Consider the following 17,130-nt stretch of genomic DNA (forward strand, 5'->3'; position numbering starts at 1 on the left):
AATTAAACCGCAGCGTTTTTTTCTTTTGCGGTTATACATACGCAAAGGTTGATATCGCGATTGCAATTAGATTAATCGTGCAATACTAGTATTAAGCTGTGCATGTAAACTGGCTCACTTTGAAAACCGCCCTTGATAGGGAGCTATCCTCCGCTGGTTCGTTTGAGATCAGTGGCTCTCGGACACTCGCGAGCATATCGACTGCGAAATAGTTAAGTTATCCTTTACTGTCCCTGTTTGGGGAAAATTCTTTCCCTGCCTTTGACCCATCCGGGAGCTGGTGAAAACATGCACACCGGCATACCTGGAGCAGTGGGCAGACGCTGTGCAGCGCCCGGGGAGCAGCTGGGGGTTTCAGGTGTCTTTCTCGAGGGCACCTCATCTCTGGATGAGGGCGTAGGAGAGCGCTGAACTACGACTCCCCCCGTCCACTTTTTTTGTGTCTCGGTCGGATTCGAACCGACCGCCCTCCGGTTACTTGTCCAACTCCTTATCAAGTAGGCCACGGATGCCCACCACAACGGCTGGCATGGCGTCACAATTTAAGTTAGGAATAGGCTGGATAGGGTATCATGAAATTATCTACTGAACTTTTCCCACAAACTGCATTTCCAAATAAATAAACAGATGAATGAAAAAATAAATGCATGCATAAAAAAATGACTTGATTACTCAAAATAGATAAACCAGGAAATGTTAAATAACAAAAAAATAAAATACAAATGATGTAAAAAAATATTACATCATGTATACATTTCCTGCAACTGTCATAGGTGTCCTAATGACGTCCAAAAAATACCCAGTTCAAAGGTGTTGAACATCAATATGAAATCCAAGTTGGGTCATGGATTGACATCCAAATAGTAGACCTAGTTTGGACGTCGAACAGATGTCCAAACTGGTCATGGACAAACGGACCAGATATAGACATGATCTCCACGTCATTCAGACATCCAATGTTTAGAGGGTATTGACTAAGCAAACAAACTCTTTGCTCAGCAACCTTCAATTCAACCTTCAATGGCAAGGGCAACAGTTAATGAAGTAAAGCATATTTGATTATCCTATAACAGTGTGTTTGTAATGTTACTCAATAAGTGGGGTAGTTCATTGCGTTAATTCCTTCGTGATTTCTTTTTCTTTTCAAATGGAATTTCAGCCTTTTGTTACGCGGCTCAGACATAACAAAGAAACGGGGCAGGAGACAGCGCGACAATCCACGTTTCTTGTTTTAATTGCGTGAAAAGCATGAATCAAAACTGGTCTTGACAATCAGAGCAAAACACAAATCAAATCTCCCGCCGCCATCTCTCGGAGGCCGGGCCCACTTTTATCCGGTTCACGGGGACACGCCCCGTACGCAGGCACACCCCCATCCTGGAACATGTTGGACCAGGCCTATGAGGGCAAAGGCAGACAAAACAAGTAGCACACACACGATGACACCTGAAAGGCCAATGTGGCCGTAACACCTTATATAAGATTAGGGTTGATATTGTTTCTACAAACTTCCGACAATATACTATACACCAGGGGTCGGCAATTAAGATTGGCCTGGGGCCTTTTTTTTTTCCAGCCAGTAGGTGGCGGGCCAGAACATTATCAAAGGCTAGTTAAAGGAATTGTCTCCTCAGAGACAACGCAGCGATATCATCATGAGCAGTTCTAACTGGAGAGAAAATGAAATCCGCAAGCTGCTGATCAAGTGAGAGAAGTAGCAGTCCTATTAAACAAATACGTTGAAAGATGGTGAGATCTACGAGAGACGCAGAGGAACTGTCCTTACGAGGGTTTTGTCGGGATAAAAACCCCTAACCTGTCCCTAACCCAAAAGTGGTCTACAAAATAAAGAATATGTTGGCGTTTTTGCACTTGTAAATATTTAACGCGTTTTTAGCCTACACTCAGATGTGAACTCATTCTTGCATGCAGGTCTCTTCATTCATAAAAAATAAAAACATTTGGGAATATGCAAATTAGTCTAGACTCCGTGCGCAGCCCCGCCTTCTCCAGTGAACCAAGAAAGCCCGCGCCGTGACGAACGGGGGATTTTACCTCCTCGGTTTTACACAGGAAACTTGAGAGAAGACAGTGAAATCGCCGGGCATGCCAAGCCTTGACCGAATCGGCTTGGCAGTGTAGAATGCCTTATGCTGAAGAGAGGGCAGTAGTGCGCACCTTAAGCAGCCAACCACTCTGAGAACACTTCACACAACACAACACAACACACACCACGGCGGGTGCTGACTGACTGCACACACACACACAAACACAAACACACACACCACGGCGGGTGCTGATTGATACACCTCATCAGTCTCTACTTGCATTAAACAGCAAAGTCTCGCAGCTTGGCGTCTTAAATCTTTTGTGGACTTTCGTCAACAGCTCCTGCTTTCTCTACATGCAGTATCACACAAAAACACGGAATGTCGGGTCGCCATGGTTGTTGTATATAGGCCTATAAATGGGGGTTGTTTAATTTAATATTGCATAGTTTCCAATAACTCCCGCTCAGCCCCTCGCAGTTTATGAGTGTGTCTCTAACCATCCGGGAGCAGCAGGATTTGATACAATTAAATTCAAAAACGGTTGTGAAAGAAAAAAATGTTCACTGTATCAGGCCATTTATATTTAAGCTAACAGATATAGTTATTCGATATTAAAAAAATAAAAAATAAAATCATATAACTTCAGAATAATCTGGCGGGCCAGATATTATGTCTGGCGGGCCAGATTTTATGTCTGGCGGGCCAGATTTTATGTCTGGCGGGCCAATTATGGCCCGCGGGCCGCCAGTTGCCAACCCCTGCTATACACAGTAACACATAACTATTTTCATTTAAATAATAATAACCCACCTATATATTACTGCAGCTCCTTGGTTATTTTCAAATAGTTTGAACAGTGTTTCACAAACAGAATCATATTCCAGCCTGATTTAATGTAAACATGATGTATTCAATGTGAAAATTGTAATGATATTGAATGAATAATTTGGGCATTCTGTAAAATCAAGACATGTTATCTTAAGGAGGGGATTTTATTTATTTGTTTGTTTTTATCAACCAATAGCTATCAAAGGATGTACAATACAACACAATATCTTGATGGCAGTTTGTGATTCTTTTATTCTTGTGAACATTTCTTTTAGAGACTGTTTGATTTCCTGAGTCTGTAAAACATAAATGAGTCGGTTCAACGCTGGAGGAAGGACAGCAGCAAGAGACAATAATTATGCTGACATTTCGAGGTATTTTAGCATGTAATGTGAAAGTGATTAGAACAGGTTAGTAATAAATGGCTACCAACATAATTTGAGCACTGCAGGTTTTAAAAGTCTTAATTCTATCCAGGGTTTGGGCTATCTTTACCGAAGCTGTGCCAATGCACATGTAAGTGATCAAGATAAACAGCAATGGATCCCGAAGAATAACAGTTGTTGGCAAGTGTATTATCAGCCTGAATGTTATTGCATGCAATTCAACAAGACACATAAATATCTGATAAACAACAATGATAAGCTCATATAAGATCCCATTTTAGCTTTTTGTCATATAAAAAACGATTACAAATGTTTTGCCTAACAAAAATTGTACACTTCAACACAATATCTGAAATTAAATATCACATATTGATATTCTACTCATTTTTGATTGCTTCATTCTTTTGAACACCTTTTTCAGAGAAAGTTTGATTTCCTGAGTCTGTAGAACATAAATCAGTGGGTTCAACGCTGGAGGTATGACTGCTGCAAGAGAAAGACTTATTATCCTTGCATTGCGAGGCATTTTAGCGGCAACATTAAAAGTGACTAGAATAGGTAAGTAATAAATAATCACCAACATTATATGAGCACTGCATGTTTTAAAAGCCTTCATCCTATCCTGCGCGCCATCTATTTTAGCCAAAGCTGCACCAATGCACATGTAAGATATCAAAATAAAGAGCAATGGAGCCCAAATAATAAATACTGGTATCACTATTGAAATGATATCATTAGGCCGATAGTCATTGCAGGCAAGTCGATAGAGCGGCCCATGGTCACAGAAATAGCTGTTGATAACAACAGACCTGCAATAGGACAGCCGGATTAGAAATCCTACAGCTACTAACATGTCAAAGATGGAGATAATCCAGCTAACAGCCACCAGTGAGAACATGGTCTTCAGACTCACAATGATCTGATAGCGCAATGGAAAGGTGATTGCTACTAGCCTGTCAAAGGAGAGTAAAGCCAGATTAAGAGACTGCATGATGAGGATCACATAATAAAAAAACAAATAGGTTAAGCAGTTGCTGTACGAGATGTACTTGTGCTCGAACCAGAACGTGTCGATAACCTTGGGCACCAGGGCGGAGCTGCCGACCATGTCTACAAACGCCAAGTTAAACACAGCAATATACTTTGGAGTCTTGAGACTCTGGTCGAAGCAGATCAAGGCCATCACTATCCCGTTTTCCATCACTGACATGATGTAGAGCACCAGTAAAAATAAATAGTAGTAGTTTACATGAGGGATGCCTGAAAAGCCACTGATAATGAAGTATGCTGGCCTCACAATAGTCATGTTAGAGTCCATTGTATGATATCCAAGTGATGTAAGAGAGCTTGACCAGCTCCTCTGTCTCCCTTTCTCTCCCTCTCTTCAGGTTCATGTATAGGCCAGCAGTTGTATGCCTTACTCTGACAGTAAAATGTCCTCCTCATCAGATACAGACCTGACTCCTGCCCCTTTGTCATCATTGGCTAAAGACCTCCTCTTGCCCAAAAAAACCCCCTGTAGAAACTTTAGCCGCTTCTCAGTACCAAGTACGCAAAGTTCGGACTTCCAAGTACAAACTTCCGAGATCGGGAGGGCGCACCTGAAATTGGAACAGCAGCGGATTTGGTTGGACAGATTGTGTTTCTTTTTTTTTTTTATAACTTTGTTTATTGGAGCACATCACATCAAACAATATAAATCTTGTAAGTTACATGTGTGACCATCAATGTTGTTGTTTTTTTTTTTTTTTAAACAAACACACATTAAGGAAAAAATAAAAATAAAATGAAAAACAAGACAGTATTAACAATAGTACTAATAATAAATGAAAACAAAACAGAAAACCCACCCTATATCCCACCCCAAGCTGGTTCACCTTTCTCCATCAATGTATCCAATAACTTGCACCTGTGCATTGACACTTTTGCAACAGTACAGCAGAAAAAAAAATAAAAAAATAATAATAATAATAATTATAATAATGAATATACAAATATATATATACATATACAGTAGTCTATCTAAGAGGTAGGGGGCATGGCCACATTATCAAAATATGAGAGGAGAGGCTGCCATGTAGTGTAGAATTTCCCACGACAGATTGTATTTTAACTGTGCTACCACCTCATGCAGGCATAAACTACTCTACAATATAAACAAATCATATCAAACAAAACCAAAGCCTCTTTCATTTTAAAATAGTATATCGATATTTTAGATGAACGGGCCTAAATTTTTGTTATATTTCTAAAATGTTCCTATATAGCCTATATTATAGCTTAGATACAAATATATATTTTATAAATAGGACTCTATATGTAAATGGTATATAGGTAGGTTTTTGACAGATGTCAGTGTCATTTGTATAAATGAAAAGATACTAAGCGGGGAAATGCATCCTCGATGGAATGGCCAGTTTAAGAACGAATCAAGAACATTTCCAGGTTGGTAGACTATACTTGACTTGATGCAAACTTTTAATTGGAACAGTACTTGGGCTACCACTGATGACCTTTCACAAGAACGCAAGTACACAAGTACAGAAAAGAACGCAAATTGAGAAACGGCTTACATTTATTTCTTTGGTGTTTACTTTTCCATGATAGCTGTATTATTGTTGTAGTTTTAACTACTGCAGATTCATTTGTTTATATCAGCATCATTGTAAATATATCAGATTGAACAGAATCATTATCATTCTGTCATCACTACAACAGGGGGATTGATGTCCTCGTACTTCCCACAGCAATGTCTGTGCACGGCCCTGCTCAGGAGTGATTCCCATGGAAATATACAAATGAAATTGAATTGAAATTGAACCCTATTCATAAACACCTGGGTCAATAAAATGATATTGCAACTGCAAAATGCATGAATATTAAAGGTGGCACATGGAGTAGTATGCTGATATTAATTGATGAAAAGATTATAGATAATGATGATCTTGATCATATTTGTTATTCGATGAATAGTAGTCAGCAGCATGCACCTTTTAACATTGGTTTGCCAGCCGCCAATAAACCAAAGAAGGAGAAGAAGTCCCGCCCGGACACAATATTTTTCTTGCTTGCATGACCAAAGCCCTGGGTTAGTTAATTCTTGTCAGAGACATTCTTTCTGCTTAGAAATACTTTATTAAACCAAACATATGATAAGCCTGGATTAAGATATTGTATGTACAAACCTCAGACAATCGTATATACACAGTAACGCAAGTCTTTTCATTTAAAAGAAAAGCCTTAACCCTTTTTTATATTTCACTTTGATTTATTTACACATAATAAATGCCCCTGGTTATTTAAAAATAGTTTTTACACTTTATTGTACAAACAGAATCATGTGCTTGGCTGTTCTCAATGTAAACAAGACACATTCAATGTGCAAAATGTAATGATATTGAGCTAATTATTTGGTAATTCTGTCATTTTATCGGCAGGAAAAATGTCAATAATATAATCGATAGCATCCTCAAACCAATATAGTTGCTATGAACAATGTTTGCCAGACCATACCTCTGTTTGCAAGATGCTTCATATCAACAGTCCCTAACCCCTCCCACTCAGGCCTCCCGGCTTGCCTAGCTATTAGAGCAGTTAGAGTGAAGAGAACTCTGTTATTGAGCTGAAAGTCTCTCGCCTACTAACTGTGAGGGCCTCAATCTTACATATTGCAGAAGTCAATGACATTTACATACTTGCATGTAATCCCTCACTTGCATTCAACAACAAACGTATCAAAGTATGCACCATACAACACAATATCTTGAATAAAATATTACATTTGGATCTTCTATTTCATAGCAATTTTTGATCGTTTTATTCTTTTGCACACTTTTTTCAGAGACTGTTTAATTTCCTGAGTCTGTAAAACATAAATGAGTGGGTTCAACACTGGAGGTAGGACAGCAGCGAGAGACATATTAATGATCCTGACATTTGGAGGCACTTTAGCATACAAAGCCAAAGTGAATAGAATTGGTAAGTAATAGATTGCCACTAAAATCATGTGAGCACTGCATGTTTTGAAAGCCTTCATTCTATCATGGGCTCCAGCTATTTTAGACAGAGCAACACCAATGGACGTGTAAGTGATCAAGACAAACAGCAATGGAACCCAAAGAATAATAGCTGGTAACACTTTGGCAAGTATAAAATTAGGCCGATTGTCATTGCAGGCGAGTCGATAAAGTGGTGCATGGTCACAGAAATAGCTGTCGATAACAACAGACCTGCAGTAGGACAGTCGTGTTAGAAGCCCTACAGCTATCAAGTTGACAAGGATGGCAATAATCCAGCAAGCAGCTATCAGTGAGAACATGGTCTTCAGACTCACAATGATCTGATAACGTAATGGAAAGCTGATCGCCACTAGCCTGTCGAAGGAGAGTACAACCAGATTAAGAGACTGCATGGTGAGGGTCATATAATTAAAAAACTCATAAGTTAAGCAGTTGCTGTACGTGATGTACTTGTGGTCGAACCAGAACGTGTCGATAACCTTGGGCACCAGGGAGGAACTGCCGACCACGTCTACAAACGCCAAGTTAAACACAGCAATATACTTTGGAGTCTTGAGACTCTGGTCTAAGCATATCAAGGCCATCACTACACTGTTTTCCACCACTGACATGATGTAGAGCACCAGTAAAAATAAATAGTAGTAGTCAACATGAGGGATTCCTGAAAAGCCACTGATAACGAAGTATGCTGGTCTCACAATAGTCATGTTAGAGTCCATTGTTTGTATCCAAGTTATGTTAGAGAGCTTTACCAGGTCCTCTCTCTTTACGTATTTCAATCACTGTCTCTTTTTCTCTCCCTCTGTTCAGGGTGATGTGTAGGGCAGCTTTATGCCTCACCCTGACAGTACATTGTCATCATCACCAGATACAGCCTCAGTAGCAGGCAGGAGAGGGGCCTCAGGGGCCTGGGCTCCGGCCCCTTCGCTCTGATTGGCTAAAGTTCTCTCGTCAACATGTTAGAGTCCATTGTATGATATCCAAGTGATGTAAGAGAGCTTGACCAGCTCCTCTGTCTCCCTTTCACTCCCTCTCTTCAGGTTCATGTTTTAGGCCAGCAGTTTTATGCCTTACTCTGACAGTAAAATGTCCTCCTCATCAGATACAGACCTGACTCCTGCCCCTTTGTCATCATTGGCTAAAGACCTCCTCGTGCCATAAAAAAAAAACCTGTAGAAACTTTAGCCGCTACTCAGTACCAAGTACGCAAAGTTCGGACTTCCAAGTACAAACTTCCCAGATCGGGAGGGCGCACCTGAAATTGGAACAGCAGCGGATTCGGTTGGACAGATTGTATTTTAACTGTGCTACCGCCTCATGTAGGCATAAACTACTCTACAATATAAACAAATCATATCAAACAAAACCAAAGCCTCTTTCATTTTAAAATAGTATATCGATATTTTAGATGAACGGGCCTAAATTTTTGTTATATTTCTAAAATGTTCCTATATAGCCTATATTATAGCTTAGATACAAATATTTTTTTTTTAAATAGGACTCTATATGTAAACGGTATATAGGTAGGTTTTTGACAGATGTCAGTCATTTGTATAAATGAAAAGATACTAAGCGGGGAAATGCATCCTCGATGGAATGGCCAGTTTAAGAACGAATCAAGAACATTCCCAGGTTGGTAGACTATACTTGACTTGATGCAAACTTTTAATCGGAACAGTACTTGGGCTACCACTGATGACCTTTCACAAGAACGCAAGTACACAAGTACAGAAAATAACGCAAATTGAGAAACGGCTTACATTTATTTCTTTGGTGTTTACTTTTCCATGATAGCTGTATTATTGTTGTAGTTTTAACTACTGCAGATTCATTTGTTTATATCAGCATCATTGTAAATATATCAGATTGAACAGAATCATTATCATTCTGTCATCACTACAACAGGGGGATTGATGTCCTCGTACTTCCCACGGCAATGTCTGTGCACGGCCCTGCTCAGGAGTGATTCCCATGGAAATATACAAATGAAATTGAATTGAAATTGAACCCTATTCATAAACACCTGGGTCAATAAAATGATATTGCAACTGCAAAATGCATGAATATTAAAGGTGGCACATGGAGTAGTATGCTGATATTAATTGATGAAAAGATTATAGATAATGATGATCTTGATCATATTTGTTATTCGATGAATAGTAGTCAGCAGCATGCACCTTTTAACATTGGTTTGCCAGCCGCCAATAAACCAAAGAAGGTGAAGAGGTCCCGCCCGGACACAATATTTTTCTTGCTTGCATGACCAAAGCCCTGGGTTAGTTAATTCTTGTCAGAGACATTCTTTCTGCTTAGAAATACTTTATCAGACCAAACATATGATAAGCCTGGATTAAGATATTGTATGTACAAACCTCAGACAATCGTATATACAGAGTAACGCAAGTCTTTTCATTTAAAAGAAAAGCCTTAACCCTTTTTTATATTTCACTTTGATTTATTTACACATAATAAATGCCCCTGGTTATTTTAAAATAGTTTTTACACTTTATTGTACAAACAGAATAATGTGCTAGGCTGTTCTCAATGTAAACAAGACACATTCAATGTGCAAAATGTAATGATATTGAGCTAATTATTTGGTAATTCTGTCATTTTATCGGCAGGAAAAATGTCAATAATATAATCGATAGCATCCTCAAACCAATATAGTTGCTATGAACAATGTTGGCCAGACCATACCTCTGTTTGCAAGATGCTTCATATCAACAGTCCCTAACCCCTCCCACTCAGGCCTCCCGGCTTGCCTAGCTATTAGAGCAGTTAGAGTGAACAGAACTCTGTTATTGAGCTGAAAGTCTCTCGCCTACTAACTGTGAGGGCCTCAATCTTACATATTGCAGAAGTCAATGACATTTACATACTTGCATGTAATCCCTCACTTGCATTCAACAATAAACGTATCAAAGTATGCACCATGCAACACAATATCTTAAATAAAATATTACATTTGGATCTTCTATTTCATAGCAATTTTTGATCGTTTTATTCTTTTGAACACCTTTTTCAGAGACTGTTTAATTTCCTGAGTCTGTAAAACATAAATGAGTGGGTTCAACACTGGAGGTAGGACAGCAGCGAGAGACATATTAATGATCCTGACATTTGGAGGCACTTTAGCATCCAAAGCCAAAGTGAATAGAATTGGTAAGTAATAGATTGCCACTAAAATCATGTGAGCACTGCATGTTTTGAAAGCCTTCATTCTATCATGGGCTCCAGCTATTTTAGACAGAGCAACACCAATGGACGTGTAAGTGATCAAGACAAACAGCAATGGAACCCAAAGAATAATAGCTGGTAACACTTTGGCAAGTATATAATTAGGCCGATTGTCATTGCAGGCGAGTCGATAAAGTGGTGCATGGTCACAGAAATAGCTGTAGATAACAACAGACCTGCAGTAGGACAGTCGTGTTAGAAGCCCTACAGCTATCAAGTTGACAAGGATGGCAATAATCCAGCAAGCAGCTATCAGTGAGAACATGGTCTTCAGACTCACAATGATCTGATAACGTAATGGAAAGGTGATCGCCACTAGCCTGTCGAAGGAGAGTACAACCAGATTAAGAGACTGCATGGTGAGGGTCATATAATTAAAAAACTCATAAGTTAAGCAGTTGCTGTACGTGATGTACTTGTTGTCGAACCAGAACGTGTCGATAACCTTGGGCACCAGGGAGGAACTGCCAACCACGTCTACAAACGCCAAGTTAAACACAGCAATATACTTTGGAGTCTTGAGACTCTGGTCTAAGCATATCAAGGCCATCACTACACTGTTTTCCACCACTGACAAGATGTAGAGCACCAGTAAAAATAAATAGTAGTAGTTAACATGAGGGATTCCTGAAAAGCCACTGATAACGAAGTATGCTGGTCTCACAATAGTCATGTTAGAGTCCATTGTTTGTATCCAAGTTATGTTAGAGAGCTTGACCAGGTCCTCTCTCTTTACGTATTTCAATCACTGTCTCTTTTTCTCTCCCTCTGTTCAGGGTGATGTGTAGGGCAGCTTTATGCCTCACCCTGACAGTACATTGTCATCATCACCAGATACAGCCTCAGTAGCAGGCAGGAGGGGGGCCTCAGGGGCCTGGGCTCCGGCCCCTTCGCTCTGATTGGCTAAAGTTCTCTCGCCCAAAATAAATCAATTAAATCATAAAATGTTCCGATGTCTGAGCCAAGGCCCTATTCCATCCATGCATTGGATGAATGGATAAACTCTTTCACCCAGGAGACTGGAGTTCATGTCCCATATTATTATTTTTTAAATATTATTTTCTTATTGGTTAGGCCAAGTAGTAACCAACAAAAATAACCCTGGACATGTAACAGTGATGGAGGGGATCAGTACTCCAGATATAGAGCTGCTGGCTGTAGGACTGAGGCCCTATTATCTGCCTCAGGATTTTCCTCACTCCATTGTTGTTGTTGTTGACTTACCATCCAGGGGGATAAAATAGAGATAGAAGCCTTGTACAAGTTGCCAGGAGTACACCTAAACAATAAACTGGACTGGACGGACAACACTGAGGCCAATGAGAGAGGGGCAGGCTGGTTGCAATCTGGTGAAGGGAGGGCTTTCGGCGCTTTGACGCACTTGTCTAATAAATCCAGAGTGTCAAAACGATTTCAGAGAAAAAGGGTTAGTTCGGGAATAATTGCCGTATCATCTTCAGATTATTCCTGATGAGGGTTTAGTTTCAAGGCTTTGAATGCGTTTGTTTTATTCACATTGTCTTGGCAGCCCAAAGCAGCAGGAACTCAATGCAATTGTGTTTTTAGAAGACTTTTCCATATAAATCCATGTACCTTACTCTTCCATTTTAGTGTCAAATAGCTTTGTCCCAGACATTTGAGATTTAAAGGCTGTGTTGCAGGGTTTATTTTCCAACAAATTTGTGCAAGTGTGCAAATTTGTGCAAATTTGCTTGTTGGTAATAAAGATTTAAAATGTTGTTTATTGTACGTAATGTTGTTAGGTATCACAAAACGGAATGTAATAGAAAAAGTAGGTACTATTTTAGCGGTTTGCTATTGATTCTCATTTCCCCCAGAATGCATTGCATGACGTCACGTTGGGGAGACACGGACAAAAGCCGCATTGAGACCCTTGAGAGTAGAGACTAGCAAGAGAGTGTTCAGCAGATTATACAGATACATAGATAAATACAAAGATAATATATATAGTTAGTATATGCTTCACGAGAACCTCCTAAGATGGCGCAATTTGACTGGTTCGCTATCTCAGGATATTGGACAATATCCCATGATTGACATCTCAAACTCGATATTGTTTTCATCGCAAAATGTCCGCTAATAACAACAAATAACCCGCTAATAAAAACAAATAAATCCCTGCAAAAAGTGTTATCTTGTTTACTTTTGGAGTGTTCACGTGTAGCATATCCTAAAACATTTAATTAACAATTATTCACCTCAGGCTCCGTGAATAATTGTTAATTAATAGCCTAGATAGATAGATAGCCTAGTCAAGTCTTTATTAATACCAAACGACACACATCGTCGGGAATTCATTCAGGTGATTCGGCTCACACAGTATAGCCTACAAGACCACACAGAACAAGGGAGACATGAAGTCTGACTGGACATACACAAAATACATCAGATTAAAACTAGACACATGCGTTGATAGATAGTGTTGCATATTCTTGAAGAAAGTTGTCCAATCCCGGGTTGCTTTAACTCACTTTATTCGTTATAAAGTCGGCATGTTTCGGTATGGTAACTGAAGCTTAAGGGAGGGAATTGTATCTAACGCGTGTGAGAGGAAAATACCGTGATCTACTTCAAGCCCCCCCGGGCTTAGGCCCGGGTGGCTTTCTGCGCCGTCTACCTATTGATCTCTGCCTCTGGAGTTCGAAATCACCCGCTAGAGAGGACGTCAAGTGTAGCTTAGCCTAAAGCTCATCCGTTTTACCTTTGGAATTTCTCTACAGCAGACGTTCTCCACTTCGTTGGGCATAGTGGCATAATTCCCACAGGTGCACCTAGGTAGTAGGGATGTTATAAGTTATAACAGTGTATTTTGACGGACAAAAGTAGTCAACAATATGCCATGTCGGGACATAAAAGCTTGTTACGGATGCTTGAATAGTACGAGTAGTATACTAGCTGCAAGCTAAGTCAGAAAAGCTGGGCTAAATACATGATGAATCGCGTGTGCATATTATAGCCTAAACAAAAACTTACCACTGTGAAATGTCCTGGTCCATTCTACGACTAACAGCGCGCTCGTCATTAGCGTCGTCAGCTCCATTATCGCTTTCGGGGTCCGACTCAGGCTCAAATTGGTACGGTAGCACTGAAGCCATAGTAGACAGAGTGACAGAGTGCCTGAAGAGACGTCAGCACCCTGTCAGCACCAAGATTCTAAATGCCTCAAAATTCTAAGCAACAGGGTGTTTCACATAGGGGTTGTAATACTCATAAAAGTAGGAGAAAAAATAATGTGCTAGACAACCCTTTATCGTTGTAAATCAATTCTATGAGGTCAAACTAATTAAATAATAAACAATAAAAAAGGGCATAATAGGGCCCCTTTAAGCCCTATATAAGATTAGAATAGATAAGATATTGTGTATACAAACTTCCGACAATTTACTCTACACAGTGACACGTAACTATTTAAAATAATAACACACCTTTATATTTTACTTTATTTACGCATTACTACAGCTCCTTGGTTATTTTCAAATAGTTTGAACAGTGTTTCACAAACAGAATCATGTTCCAGCCTGATTTAATGTAAACGACATGTATTCAATGTGAAAATTGTGATGATATTGAATGAATAATTTGGGCATTCTGTTCAATCAAGATCTTAAGGAGGGGGAATTAATTTATTTGTTTGTTTTAATCAACAAACAGCTAACAAAGGATGTACAATAAAACACAATATCTTCATGGCAGTTTGTGTTAGTTTTATTCTTGTGAATATTTCTTTGAGACTATTTGTATGTAAAACATAAATGAGTCGGTTCAACGCTGGAGGAAGGACAGCAGCAAGAGACATTAATCATGCTGACATTTGGAGGTATTTTAGCATGTAATGTGAAAGCGATTAGAATAGGTTGTTAATAAATGGCCACCAACATAATTTGAGCTCTGCAGGTTTTAAAAGTCTTTATTCTATCTTGGGTTTGGGCTATCTTTACCAAAGCTGTGCCAATGCACATGTACATAAGTGATCAAGATAAATAGCAATGGAACCCAAAGAATAACAGTTGTTGGCAAGTATATTATCAGCCTGAATGTTATTGCATGCAATTCGACAAAGCAGCACATGGACACATAAATATCTGATATCAACAACGATAAGCTCTTTTAAGATCCCATTTTAACTTTTTGTCATATAGATCTCACAAAATTACATTTCATTAACTTATCCAAATTAAATGGGTTGAGTTATTATTCTTCAGTTAGAAGGTTTTCATTACAAAAATTCACTGATTATTGTTCAGACTACTATTACAAATGTTTTGCCTAACAAAAAATGCACACTATAACACAATATCTGAAATGAAATATCACATATTGATAATCTACTTCAATCAAATTTTTGATTGCCTCATTCTTTTGAAGACCTTTTTCAGAGACAGTTTGATTTCCTGAGTCTGTAGAACATAAATCAATGGGTTCAAAGCTGGAGGTATGACCGCTGCAAGAGAAAGACTAATTATCCTTGCATTGCGAGGCATTTTAGCGGCAACACTAAAAGTGACTAGAATAGGTAAGTAATAAATAATCACCAACATTATATGGGCACTGCATGTTTTAAAAGCCTTCATCCTAACTTGCACTCCAGCTATTTTAGCCAAAGCTGCACCAATGCATATGTAAGATATCAAGATAAAGAGCAATGGAGCCCAAATAATTAAAACTGGTAACACTATGGAAATGATATGATTGGGCCGATTGTCATTGCAGGCAAGTCGATAGAGCGGCCCATGGTCACAGAAATAGCTGTTGATAACAACAGACCTGCAGTAGGACAGTCGTGTTAGAAGCCCTACAACTATCAAGTTGACAAGGATGGCAATAATCCAGCAAGCAGCTACCAGTGAGAACATGGTCTTCAGATTCACAATGATCTGATAGCGTAATGGAAAGGTGATCGCTACTAGCCTGTCAAAGGAGAGTAAAGCCAGATTAAGAGACTGCATGGTGAGGATCACATAATAAAAAAACAAATAGGTTAAGCAGTTGCTGTACGAGATGTACTTGTGGTCGAACCAGAACGTGTCGATAACCTTGGGCACCAGGGCGGAGCTGCCCACCACGTCTACAAACGCCAAGTTAAACACAGCAATATACTTTGGAGTCTTGAGACTCTGGTCGAAGCATATCAAGGCCATCACCACCCCGTTTTCCACCACTGACACGATGTAGAGCACCAGTAAAAATAAAAAGTAGTAGTTAACATGAGGGATGCCTGAAAAGCCACTGATAATGAAATATTCTGGCCTCACAATAGTCAAGTTAGACTCCATTGTTTGATATCCAAGTGATGTTAGAGAGCTTGGCCAGCTCCTCTCTGTTTAAGTATTTCAATCGCTCTCTGTCTCTCCCTCTCTCCAGGGTGATGTGCGGGGTGAGCAACTTTATGGCTCACTCTATAAAAGAGTGAGCCATAAACATTGTCCTCATTGTCATCAACACCAAATACAACCTCAGGAGCAGACAGGAGGAGGGCCTCAGGGGCCCGGGCTCTGGTCCCTTCGCTCTGATTGGCTAAAGTTCTGTCGCCCAAAATAAATTAATTTCATTGTAAATATATCAGATTAAACAGAATCCTTATCCTTCTGTCATCAATATAACTGAGGGGGGGGGTGTCCCCATACTGCCCCTCACAACTGACTGACCTGATCAGTGGGGTATTCCACAAAGCCGGTTTTATCACATAACCGGGTAAGTTAACCCAGGGTTTGCGGTAACCCTAGGTTTTCCGTTCCAAAATGAACACGGTATGTTAGTTACTATAGAAACATATGCTCTGAATCAAAGCTCAGGGGTGCAAACTCATCAGGGATGAAAAAGGTGACAAGGACCCAAACCCCCTCGCGGAATGAATATATATATATATATATATATATATATATATATATATATACACACACACACAGTGTTGGGATAGTTCACTTTCTACGTGAACTAGTTCAAAGTTCAGTTCACAAAATTTTAAAATGAACTAGTTCAGTTCAGCGTTCATAATTCAAAGATTTGAACTAAGTTCACAATTCCAAAAAATGAACTAGTTCATAGTTCTTTTTTTCAATATGTTGCTGTGAGCTATTATTTTTTTTCGGTATTTTGAACATCGAGCCCACTTGGTGATTTGTCTAGGATGATATAGAGTGGTTGAATCAAGCATCGTAGCGAAATACAGTTTCTATCGTGTTTTATTGTACATTTAGAGCATTTTGTAAATCCCATTGATTTCTGTTGGAAGACTCATTGCTCGTTGGCCGGAAGCGGAAAGGGAACTAGTTTCGTTGTAGTTCAAATTTGGTTGTAGTCTTTCGCTCGGTTCTAGCCCTACTGTTGAGTCGGAGAACCGAGCGAAAAGACTACAACCAAACGTAAACAGCCCCCATTTCCGTTTCCGGCCAACAGGCAATGATTCTAGGAGGTATTCTAGTCCGCTGAGCTATGAGCCAGAGAGCTAACGTTATGGATTGTACATATTTATAATTCGAAATTCGTCTCAGCCTTTATACCACAGATACTCTAGGGTCTATAGCATATAACCGTGTTGTCTGATTACAGTTTGATTTATTTTTCACAATTTAACAGATCTCGTTT

General features: G+C 39.4%; 4 protein-coding genes across 4 annotated transcripts; all 4 read right to left on the minus strand.

The window, feature by feature from the left end:
* Window positions 1-1,992: 1,992 nt before the first annotated feature.
* On the minus strand, window positions 1,993-5,036 carry LOC130386460 (olfactory receptor 2A12-like). Its single transcript, XM_056595397.1, has one exon. It carries the CDS (start codon window positions 4,581-4,583, stop codon window positions 3,621-3,623), a length of 963 nt encoding a protein of 320 aa, XP_056451372.1. The 5' UTR covers window positions 4,584-5,036; the 3' UTR covers window positions 1,993-3,620.
* Window positions 5,037-5,550: 514 nt separating this feature from the next.
* Window positions 5,551-8,017, minus strand: LOC130386468 (olfactory receptor 2A12-like). Its single transcript, XM_056595404.1, has one exon. The coding sequence runs from the start codon at window positions 8,001-8,003 to the stop codon at window positions 7,056-7,058; it is 948 nt and encodes a 315-aa protein (XP_056451379.1). The 5' UTR covers window positions 8,004-8,017; the 3' UTR covers window positions 5,551-7,055.
* A 2,221-nt stretch (window positions 8,018-10,238) lies between these two features.
* On the minus strand, window positions 10,239-12,023 carry LOC130386469 (olfactory receptor 2AT4-like). Its single transcript, XM_056595405.1, has one exon. The coding sequence runs from the start codon at window positions 11,207-11,209 to the stop codon at window positions 10,262-10,264; it is 948 nt and encodes a 315-aa protein (XP_056451380.1). The 5' UTR covers window positions 11,210-12,023; the 3' UTR covers window positions 10,239-10,261.
* Window positions 12,024-12,178: 155 nt separating this feature from the next.
* LOC130386479 (olfactory receptor 1C1-like) lies at window positions 12,179-15,838 on the minus strand. Its single transcript, XM_056595411.1, has one exon. It carries the CDS (start codon window positions 15,816-15,818, stop codon window positions 14,880-14,882), a length of 939 nt encoding a protein of 312 aa, XP_056451386.1. The 5' UTR covers window positions 15,819-15,838; the 3' UTR covers window positions 12,179-14,879.
* Window positions 15,839-17,130: the final 1,292 nt, after the last annotated feature.

This window comes from Gadus chalcogrammus, chromosome 7 (genome assembly GCF_026213295.1).
Source record: "Gadus chalcogrammus isolate NIFS_2021 chromosome 7, NIFS_Gcha_1.0, whole genome shotgun sequence".
Taxonomy (NCBI): domain Eukaryota; kingdom Metazoa; phylum Chordata; class Actinopteri; order Gadiformes; family Gadidae; genus Gadus; species Gadus chalcogrammus.

Bases quoted from the DNA above. Each gene is read 5' to 3' on its own strand.
- LOC130386460 (XM_056595397.1), bottom strand. From the start codon at position 4,583: ATGGACTCTAACATGACTATTGTGAGGCCAGCATACTTCATTATCAGT.
- LOC130386468 (XM_056595404.1), bottom strand. From the start codon at position 8,003: ATGGACTCTAACATGACTATTGTGAGACCAGCATACTTCGTTATCAGT.
- LOC130386469 (XM_056595405.1), bottom strand. From the start codon at position 11,209: ATGGACTCTAACATGACTATTGTGAGACCAGCATACTTCGTTATCAGT.
- LOC130386479 (XM_056595411.1), bottom strand. From the start codon at position 15,818: ATGGAGTCTAACTTGACTATTGTGAGGCCAGAATATTTCATTATCAGT.